This window comes from Malania oleifera, chromosome 13 (genome assembly GCF_029873635.1).
Source record: "Malania oleifera isolate guangnan ecotype guangnan chromosome 13, ASM2987363v1, whole genome shotgun sequence".
Taxonomy (NCBI): Eukaryota; Viridiplantae; Streptophyta; class Magnoliopsida; order Santalales; family Ximeniaceae; genus Malania; species Malania oleifera.
In genome coordinates this window covers 53,947,119-53,958,396 of record NC_080429.1, presented here as the reverse complement: position 1 = coordinate 53,958,396, position 11,278 = coordinate 53,947,119, and the positions used below count along the sequence as shown (strand labels likewise).

General features: G+C 39.1%; 1 protein-coding gene and 1 non-coding gene across 2 annotated transcripts; one reads left to right on the top strand and one right to left on the bottom strand.

Annotated features, from left to right (window-relative positions):
• Positions 1-3,042: 3,042 nt before the first annotated feature.
• Positions 3,043-4,488, top strand: LOC131145847 (uncharacterized). Its single transcript, XM_058095027.1, has 3 exons — positions 3,043-3,218; positions 3,754-4,135; positions 4,198-4,488. Exons 1-3 carry the CDS (start codon positions 3,043-3,045, stop codon positions 4,486-4,488), a joined length of 849 nt encoding a protein of 282 aa, XP_057951010.1.
• Positions 4,489-7,840: 3,352 nt separating this feature from the next.
• On the bottom strand, positions 7,841-7,947 carry LOC131147018 (small nucleolar RNA R71). Its single transcript, XR_009134552.1, has one exon. It is a non-coding gene; the product is annotated as a small nucleolar RNA R71 (small nucleolar RNA).
• Between the last annotated feature and the right edge of the window lie 3,331 nt (positions 7,948-11,278).

The following is an 11,278-nucleotide window of genomic DNA, read 5'->3' as shown; positions in this document are numbered from 1 at the left end:
AATCGTTATACCAAGCGTGGAGTATCGCTTGGGGAGGGGGCTCCACCCTAGTTGAAGGAGGGATTGTAAAAGGCTGCTCTTTCCCGCAAAGGAGTGTGTAAGGTTACTCCTACCCATAAAGGAGTGGTATAGTGGAATCCTTAGGTGTGTTGCCTAAGGCGAGGACGTAGGCGGGTATAGCCGACCCTCGTAAAAACTCGGTCTCACTCTTTTCCCTACTCTCATTCAATTTTTTGTTCATATACACTGCGTGGTTGGATTTTAAGCTTCTTCTTGTATAAACTACATGGATTGAGTTTTAAATAAACTAAAAATTAATTTGACTTTGGGATTGCAGAAATCGAAAGGGAGTACGTTGGTTGATCAATACTTATTGCGGAAACCGTAAGGAAGTATGTTGATTGGTTAGCACTCAAGACTCATTAATTGAAAGTTTATTTAAATTCTGAGTTTTTGGAAGAGTGTTGGAAATTTACATTGTGCTTAATATTGAGAAATCAAGTTCACTTATACAGAGCTTTATCAGCTACATTCTTAAACTCTACTTTGGGTTACTCAATTGCTAAATCTTAAAAACATTATTGTATTCATTGTATATCATGAATCTTGTTTTGGGAATCTTGGTTGGTTGAGGAACTAATAGGAACCCTTGATCTTCTTCTAATTCTATTGGTTCCATCATGAAAATATACTACTCTTTCTTCTTTTTCTTTTGAAATAAGTGGTTTTATTTCATAGAATACTTCATCATCTGCATAAATTTCTTCTTCTAAACATATGTTTATCTTGTTTTCCTTTAGAAATTAGTATACCTTATTATTTTTCTTTAGGCAATTTCTAGCAATGTCCTTTTTCATTAAAAAATAGCAGGTACATGATTTTGTAGCTTGCTTCTTCTTTCCTTTTCTTTTCTTTTTCTTTTTATTCGTCATTGCATATTTTTTCTCAAGAATGTAATTCTTTCCTTTTTTCCATTTTTTAAAATTATAATGTTTTCTTTTCTTTTCTTGAGTTTCTTTATTGAGTATCCTATTTCCCTATTTTATTTTAAGATTTTATCGCTACAAATTTGTCCTTCACTAGTTTTTGCTAATTGATATTTAACATACTTTTGAGCTTTTTTTATAAACAACATTCATTTAATGTTTTGTAATCAAATGACATTCTCATTCCTAGAGAATCAACACCTCTTGATTTTTTCAAGATTTAAGGGTAGTCTTTTGTAAGATTTAATCCCATGGACTATGTAGTTTTATGGAAATATTGGTTTAACTAATGAGGCATTTCCTTAATTTCCATCTTCTAAAAATGTTTTCAATAAATTTTAGCATAATTTGTATACTGACAAATATCACACAACTTGAACTTTGTTAAAGCATAAATGACTTCATTTTTATATTAATCGGTGGAAATAAAACCTATGCATGATTCTTTAATCATTACTATAAAACAATTTAGAATTTGTGCAAAATCATTAAAAATTTTAATAGTTTAGTTTTTTTTAGATCTCCCTATATTTGATTTTTTTTCCCAAACTTTTAATCAATTTAATAAATCACCTTGCAGGGTTCTAGCTACACCTTTGTAATTGTTTATTAAAAATTGACATTGATTGTGCCCAATCATCTATGGTTCTTTCATAACCTTTGTTTAAGTCTAAATAACTTCCATGTATATCAACATTAAACTTATTTAAATCATCTCTTCTAGATTGAGAGGGTTCTTCCTCTTTCATATTTACTTCGTCTAGTAATTTCTCATATTCTTTTTTTAGAATACATCTTCAAATCCATATGTAATGGATCTAGATCTTCAACATTTCTTTTTCCAAAGGTTCTCTCCAAATTTGTGTTAGATCTTCCATTTTTGTGTCTGTTTGTGCAAATTTTGAGTTTGATTATTCAAATTTTGTTTATGATTTTGCATACATCATCATGCTTTGTGTAGAATACTTCATTTTCTGACTTTTCGTTTATATTTAGGGCATAATTATATTTTTTTTAAAAAGATTTTCATTATCTTCATACAAATGTTGTATCATGTCTAGATACTTGTTTCTTTCTTGTACATCATCTTCTTCTTTGTACTTATAATCTCCAATATTCTATGATTTTCTCATTAGCTTTGAAGTGTTGGTACATTTTATCTTTCTTAAACTCTATTGTTAGAACTTTACCAATAGTTTTTTTCCTCTTTTTTATAACATTGGAGCTTATTCTATCCCTTGGTGAATTTACTTGTGCAGAAAATTCACCTAATTGCTTATTGGCTGCTACCTCCAAGAGTATTTTTTATTATTTTTTTTGGGAGGTCCATAGACTAAAGATTACCAATTTTACTTATTTTAGACTATATTAATTATAATGTTTTCTAAGATATCATAAATACTATTTACCATAAAATTTAATATATATATATATATATGTTATTTTAGTACTATTATACTCTTTTTCTATTCTGTTGACGACATATTGATATATCTTCTTATGTACTTTTACAAACACAGTTTTGACATCTTACTCTTGCAAGACCTCAAAGGATTAAATGACCTGATATACCCCAAATATATCACCTACCCTAAAGAGAATGCATGTGCCTAGCATTTATAGGGGAAATCACCTACCAAGTCAAATCGCTCGACTAGAGCCATTGATGTCGGCCATATATTGATCGAAGTGATCCACCCCAACGCTATAATGGTCAAAGTGATCCACATCAAGCATTATAAATGACAGATCTACTAAGGTCAAACCTCGCCAGTATAAAAGGGGTACTATGGAGAGGCTAAGGCATCTCATTCTAAACCATAGTTTACTATTGCTTCATACCTCTCAAAGTCAATCCCTGACTTAGGCATCGGAGAGATCCCCCAGAAGACACCCTGGGTCCTCCAAGCCAATCTTCTCTTCATCCTTTTTAGGTGATCAAGATCAGAAAGTTCATTGGAGGTCATCGACATTTTTATTCAACAACAATTGGCGCCATCTGTGGGAAACGCTTCAGAGAGGTGCACATCCTATCATCGATATCGATTCTTGAAACATGGCAGCAACCACCAATTCTAGATCTGACCCTACTGCGGGTGATCAGTCACCCCAGTCTGTTCATTCTGCACCCGGAGACCATTCGAGAGTGACAAGAGAGGAATTCCTTATCTTCCAAAGGCGAATGGAAGCCTCCCAGAAGAAGATGGAGGACATGTTCAACATGCTCTTATAGTAAAAGAGTCATGGAGAACCTACCTCCCATTAGCAGCTAGCTGATCCTGATGCACAGGAAAAAATGGAAGACCTAAAGGAGAGTAATGGAAAAACCAACCCCCACAAAGAAGGTGGAGGACGCAAACAGCTTAGGAGTCAATGAGCAACGATCAAATGAGCTGGAGGAGAGAATCAAAAAGATAGATCAAATAGAAAAAATGATGAAAGAGGGTTGAACCAACCCCTTCTATGGAGAGACTTCATTAAAGTCATCAGATCCACAATTCACCAAAGAAGTGATGGAGGTTCCACTGTCCAGCAAGTTCAAAATGCCAAGTTTTGAAAGTTATGAAGGCTCGACTAACCCAGTTGATCACCTAGATACTTTCAAGGTATTGATGCAATTATAGGGCGCACCTAATGCCATAATGTGTCATGCGTTTGCTGCCACCCTTAAGGGTAACGCTAGAGCGTGGTACCAAACCCTTAAGCCTAGATTAATCGATTCTTTCTCTAAGATGGAGTAGCAGTTCACTGACCATTTCATTAGCAGTCGAAGGATTGCCAAGACCACGGCCCATCTGATGAGTATGGTTCAAGGAGAACGGGAGACGCTAAAGAAGTTTACACACCACTTCGTCACAATAACCCTAGAGATCTGTAACCTAGATCATGGGGTGGCACTGGTGGCCTTAACCACGGCCCTCCAATTCAGAGCCTTCCTATACTCATTAGGGAAGAAGCCACCAGCCGACATGGGAGAGCTGATGGCTAGGGCCCAAAAATACGTCAACTTGGAGGAGGTAATGGATACGAGGACAGACCGGGCCGAATTGAAAGAAAGGGGGCTAGAGATATCAGTGAGTCCTCCAGGGCCGGGAAAAGACAGGAGAGCAGCAAACCACAAAGCAGCTCTAGGAGATCGGGGCATACTAGTAAGTTTCAATTTTATACTCCCCTAAATGCACCTCATGTGCTAATGCACATACGAGAGAAGGGATACGTTTCATGGCCTGAGCCTATGCGAACACCCTCGTATAAGCGAAATATGTCAAAGTACTGTCAGTTTCACAGGGATCATAGCCACGATACCAAAGAATACATTCACCTCAAAAATGAAATTGAGGAATTGACAAAAAGGGGGCATCTGTCAAAGTTCATGAAGAAAGGGGACCGCCAAAGGGAAGCTCATGAACAAAAAAAGCTCTATGTAGAAGAAAAGAAAGAGCCGATCGTCGGAGAGATAGTCGCGATCTTCGGTGGACCCGCCAGTAGTGGAGATAGCTGAGGTGCCCAGAGGAGATATGCTAAACAGGTACTTTTAATAGAGGGAAGGAAACCAGACGTAAGAAACAAAAGTAAGAAGACATTTCACCTTCAATAGGGAAGATGAGGAGAGAATACAACAGCCTTATGACGATGCCCTGGTAGTGTCACTACTAGTGGCCAACTACAAGGTGAGACGAGTACTGATAGACAATGGGAGCTCAGCCAACATAATATTCTGGTCTGTGCTCCAAGAGATGAAAATAGGTAAAGAATTCCTAAAAGCCATCTCCACCCTATTGGTTGGATTTGGAGGAGACATCGCACATCCACTGGGCACGATAACGCTCCTAGTGACAATGGGGACATCCCTATAACAAATCACCTTGATGACGGACTTCCTGGTGGTTAATCGGCCATCAGTTTACAACATCATAATGGGCCGCCCATCACTCAATGTAGCCCGAGCCGTGACATCCACTTACCACTTAAAGGTAAAATTCCCTACTCCACATAGGACAGGGATGACTAAAAGAGATCATACAATAGCCTGAAATTGTTATGTGATGGCATTGAAAGGCAAGAATAAGGCACGAGAAGCCCAGACCGTTGAAGACCTGAAGGTAAGGGGAGAATATTAGCAAATCGACATGCTTGATGAAGACCTTATGGATATCCCTATAAACGGAGATTAGGAGAGGTGTGTCCAGATCGGAAGTCACTTATCAGACACTTTGAAAGTGGAATTGAGAAGATTGCTAAGTGAGTTTGTGGATATCTTTGCCTGATTGACCGATGACATGCCAAGGATTGACCCTGCGATCATGAAGCACAGGTTGTAGGTAGACCCTAACCACAAGCCTGTTAAATAGAAGAAGAGGAGCTTCACACTGGAGTGGGTAAAGGTGATAGATGAGTAGGTGACAAAACTAGTAAAGGCCAGGTTCATCAGGAAAGTCAACTATCCCAAATGGCTCAATATTGTGGTCTTGGTAAAGAAGTCAAATGGAAAGTGGCGGACGTGCATTGACTTCATAGATTTGAACAAGGCGTGTCTGAAAGATAGCTTTCCCCTTCCCTGTATCAACTAGCTGGTAGACTCGATGATGATTCCTTAAAATACATGATTTTAGGCCCTCATTTATCTTTGTTTATCCTCATTTTATTATGTATTTGCCCCGAGTTATCATTGATCAGAGCTATGCAAGATTTGTTTGTCTTTTCAGGAAAAACAGGTTAAAACCATGGAGTTGGGAATTACGAGAAGCCAAGGAGGATTTGAAAAACTCAAAGTTTGAATTCAGATGTTCAGCCAAGCTCTGGAAAAGGGACAAGAAAATGATGCTCGACCATGTGGTGCTACCAACAACACATAAGGGTGACTTAGTCTTCTACTGCATACTCCAAGGTTTAGACTGAGATCAGAATGCTATAAGGTTCGACTAAGTGCTTGACCAAGTGACTCTCCTAGGTGACCACGTCGACATAGTGAGATAGAACTAAGAATAGAAATACTAAGAGTCTCGATGAAGTGTTCGACCAAGAGACCTTCAGGGGCAACCATGTCGAGTTCCTGAGATTTCCTGAAGATCAAGATCTTGCAAGTCTCGACCATCAACTTGACCAAGAAGACCCTGAGGTGCGATGAAGTGGAAGACATTGAAGATTCGAATCCCTAACTTCCTACAAGTCTCAACCAGGGTGCGCACAAGAATGATAAAGGGGTGACTTGTTTGATAGCGATGATCTCATGCATAAGATTTTCTGCAAACTTTCCTAACTTGTAAAACAAACCTTGTAAACCCTTAAGCCTATAAGTATTCACTGCAAACACAAGCTCTGGGTTCCTCTTTGGTCTCTCTTAACTTAGTGACAGACCTAGGATGTCATTGAGAACCAATTTAGATTAGAAGTAGTATAGATTTCTAGGCTGTGCATGAAGTGTATGACGGCCTGTGACAACCGATGGCGTTCATATGTCTTCCAATGTATATTATAGGATCTTCTTTTGTACTTACTGGAATTAGTGACAAACGTGATGAATGCAAAGGGATGATCTTTTTACATGCTTTCATTTACAGCTTTCCTTTACTTCTTTCATTTATGGTTTAGATTGTGATGATGTTTAGTGACAAGATCAGCACCTCTATTGCTTCAGTCTGGTACACATATTAGGCTACACTCTCCTATAGAGGTTCTCGTGATCATTGTGATAGAGTATACTCCGGTTCTTGACCATGCTCTAGACAGCTGGTGCACCCTTGCTACTCTATGACCTCGAATAGCTCCTTGAATTGTTTATCCGGGTTCCGATTAGTTTAGTACAGTAAACTCAATGAACTTGGAGTAAGCAGAACAACATCCTAAACTATAGTCATGTCTAAACACTACTTTGTAGGAGTAGAGTTAATATAGTTTTACTTGCTTTCATTTAATTGATTTCCAGTAGTTGGCTAGAATTCACTCATTGAAATATACCACCTACAAGGCTATAATAAACTATTTTGGAAGTGGTTTGATAACTACGCTTTAAGTCTTCGTGGATCAATAACCGACTTACCCACTTTCTACTGAACTTGGGATAGTTAGGTTTTATAAATATCATTTTTGATAGTTAAGGACCCAAGCCTTGGTGAGCCTACCAAATTTTAGTGCAACGGTTATACACCAACTTCCGCTTTATAGTATTGTTGCCTTATTATTTTGATTTGCTCTCCTTTTATTTTCACTTTCTTTGTTATTTTAATTTTCTTTATTTTTGTTTACTATTTCTAAAGTCTGAATCTTTGTGCTTACAAGTGTGTATGTTTGGTTTGCATTCTTTGGAACTTGAGATAATTCCCATAAATCCTGAAATTGAAAAATCTCATTGGTCCCTTACGAAACCTATCTCTAATCTAGAGAAGGCCGAGTCGTCTGAACTGAAAGTCGTGGCCGAAAATAACCCACCGGTTCCTGTTGAACAAATCTAGGAATCCCATGCTCCCCGCCTACCCTTGGTAAGAGAGCAAACCCTTTGGCCTCTTAGGGAATACTTTGTGCCTAATGCATGCACATCATCGTCCTGCATCTGGTTCTCGAATGTTTAGGTGGCACAATTTGAAATTAAGACTTCAATCATCTCGATGCTGCCCAACTTTCATGGGAATTCCACCAAAAATCCTTATCAGCATCTAGATGAGTTCTTAGAGATTTGCTCCACCATCTGCATACCTAATTTCAGTGATGACACCCTTTTTCTTAGGCTCTTTCCATTCTCTCTAAAGGATAAGGCCAAATATTGGTTGACATCCTTAGAGCCAAACTTGGTGACCAACTGGGCCACCATGCAGCATGAATTTCTAAAAAAGTATTTCCCAATTGAGAAAACTAAAAAGCTGCAAAGGGCACTCACAAGTTTCACACAAATGGATGGGGAACTTTTATTTAAGACCTAGGAGCGCTTTAGGGACTTGCTTCATAAATGCCCACATCATCAGGTTCCCAAGTGGCAATTAGTCCAAACTTTTTACAAAGGGTTAGATGAGAGAGATAGGTCTATGGTTGATGCGTCATGCGTAGGTACTTTTCTCACAAAGCACGATAATGAGACCTGAATTCTCTTTGAAAATTTGGCTGAAAATTCTCAGCAGCACATTGCTGCCACTCGTAGACTATCCAATTCATCAACCTCTAAACCTAAGGGAGTTTACGAATTGGCCACAAGCCAGGACCTAGCCTCTACCCTACATGTCATATCCAAAAAATTAGACCAATGTTTGTCCTTAGGACTACAAACAATGGTGTGTGCAGAGGTTTGTACAATATGCACCGACCCTTCCCATGCATGTTATAATTGCCCTCACGCTTATTCCCAACTTGAGCTTGTTCAATAGGAAGTAAAGGTCACCCACAATTGGTATGATAAACCATCCAATAACCCTTATTTGAATACCTACAACCCCGGGTGGAAACAACATCCCAACTTATCTTGGAGGCCACAAGCTCTAGGTTTTCAATCTCAAAGACCTCCACAACTCCCTAATGCTTTGCCTCCACGCTCCTACCAAAACTTCCAAAGTCATCCTAATTTAGCCCATCGCTCTTCAGCTATTCAACAACCATCTCTGCCTCCACTTAGATATTATCAAACTTTTCAAGAAACGGTGCTAAGAGCACTCAAGGGCATTGAGACTGATAACTAGGTAGACAAGCAATTACTTGACTATCACTCTAAAACTATTGCCAAGCTAGAAGCCTCTTTAGACCAACTAGCTCTTTCTGTGAACCGCAGAGATGGGAGTAAGATTTCTAACCAACCTCTAATGCATCTTAGAGAACTTTACACCAAACTATCATCGTGTCATGAGTAGACCCAAGTGGTAATTACCTTGCAAAATGGTGGAGTGGTGAAAGAAAAGGCAAGCAAGGGCAAGGACAAGAAGATAATAGAAGTAGAATAGAAGGCTAAATTAAACTCTTATTCTGAAACTTCCATAACTTCCAATAGAGAAACATTGCCACACTTTGCCCTACAGGCAAATTCAAAATCTACAAAGGAAGAAGCTGAAGATTCCATGCTAAACACCTTTAGGAAAGCAAAGAATGATCTTTTCCTCTTAGATGTTATCAAAAGAAGGCCTAATTACAAAAATTTCCTCAAGGAGCTATGCATTCAAAAGCTTGAATCAATAGTGCACCTCGATCAAGGAGTCCAACAGATCGAAACCATCAACTCAATTTCTCTACAGTCGGTTCCTCTTAAGCTCAAAGACCCCGGCACCTCCACGATCTCCTGTATATTAAGAGCATGCATTATTGATAAGGCCCTTTTAAACTTGGGAGCTAGTGTGAACATACTACCCTACTCGGTCTATCATAAAGCTGGTTTAGGAGATTTGTAGCCAACCCCGGTCACGTTGCATTTTGCTTATCAATGTATAAAAAGACCTGGGGGTATTATAAAGGGTGCCCTAGTTAAAGTGGATAAATTCTTTTACCCTGCTGATTTCCTTGTTCTAAACATGGAATTTGTTGGGCCATCACAGCAGTCGGGCTTGGTTCTTTTGGGTCGACCATTTTTAGCTACTGTATATGCCTATATTCAGTGTAGGACAGGCATCATAGATATTTCCTTTAGCAATATGCAACTCTGACTTAACGTGTTCCATACTCGATAGCAGGAACCTAAAAATCTTCCTTACAAGGATGTTGATATAACCCATGAAGGTGTTGAACAAGACACATCCCTGACTTTGTTAAGTGATCCCCCTAAGAAGAAGTTCCCATGTGATCAACCGCCTACGATAAGTTTAGAGGATCTGTGCACTTGAGTTCCTGCTTCTAGTAAGTCAGCCTCTACATCGGGAGGAAGACCTTGGAAAGCATAGTTTGAGAGCCTTCCTCCTCTCTCTAGTGTACCAGCACGCCCTTCTATTGAGGTCCTTCCAGTACTCGAATTAAAGCCTCTGCCATCTTCTCTCAAGTATATTTTCTTAGTCCCTCGAGAAACCCTGCCTGTAATCAAATCATCTAGGTTAGATCACTCGCAGGAGTCAAGGCTCATACATGTTCTACAGAAACATATGAGAGCAATAAGATGGTAAGTAGCTGACCTAAGGGGAATTGACCCGTCTGTTTGCATGCACCAAATTCATCTCAAGCCAAATGCTAAACTTATCCGGGAGATGCAACAGAGACTTAATCCCAACATAAAGGAAGTGGTTAAACTCTTAGACATAAGGATCATATTTCCCATATCTGATGGTGAATCCGTGAGCCCCACGCAAATGGTCCCGAAGAAATTCAGGATCACTATTGTTAAGAATTATTAGAGTGAAGGCATCCCCACTCGTGTCACCAGTGGTTGGCGGGTATGCATTGACTATAGGAAACTTAATAACCTCACACGAAAGGACCACTTCCCATTACCATTAATTGATCAAATCTTAAAGATATTAGCAGGACATAATTTATATTGCTTCTTGGATGGGTAATCAAGGTACAATCAGGTCCACCCAAATGATCGGGAGAAGACTACATTCACCTGCCCGTTTGGGACTTTTGCATATAGGAGGATGCCTTTTGGGCTATGCAACTCCCCAGCAACATTTCAAAGGTGCATGTTGGCCATATTCTCCGATATGGTGAAAAATTTTCTTGAAGTATTTATGGATAACTTCTCTGTGTTTGGGCCCTCTTCTGATGCATGTTTAGACAATCTATCTAAGGTCCTCACGAGATGTGTATAAGCAAATCTGGTGCTGAGTTGGGAAAACAGGCATTTCATGGTTCAAGAGGTCATAGTGTTAGGCCTTATTGTCTCCACTGGAGGGATTGAAGTGGATAGGGCAAAAGTAGAACTGATCTCTAAACTACCGCCCCTTACTTCTGTTAAACAAGTGAGAACATTCTTGGGACATGCTGGTTTCTATCGGTGATTCATCAAGGACTTCAGCAAAATCTCGCGGCCATTAACCAATTTGTTACTGAAAGACACGCCCTTCGAATTTGATGAATCCTGTCTTGGTGCATTTGAAACTCAGAGCACACTACTCTCCTCCGCCCCGATAATGCAGCCACCTGATTGGGCTTTTCCTTTTGAAATCATGTGTAATACATCAAACTACACTATCGGGGCCTTGCTTGGTCAACGGGTAAACAAGTTACCTCATGTAATTTATTATGGTACTAAGACTTTGCAGGAAGTGCAATTGAATTACACCACCACTAAGAAAGAGCTCCTAGCTATCGTCTTTTCTTTACACAAATTTCGCTCTTATTTATTAGGGTCCAAGGTTATATACACTTAGATCATGTTACCTTGAGATACC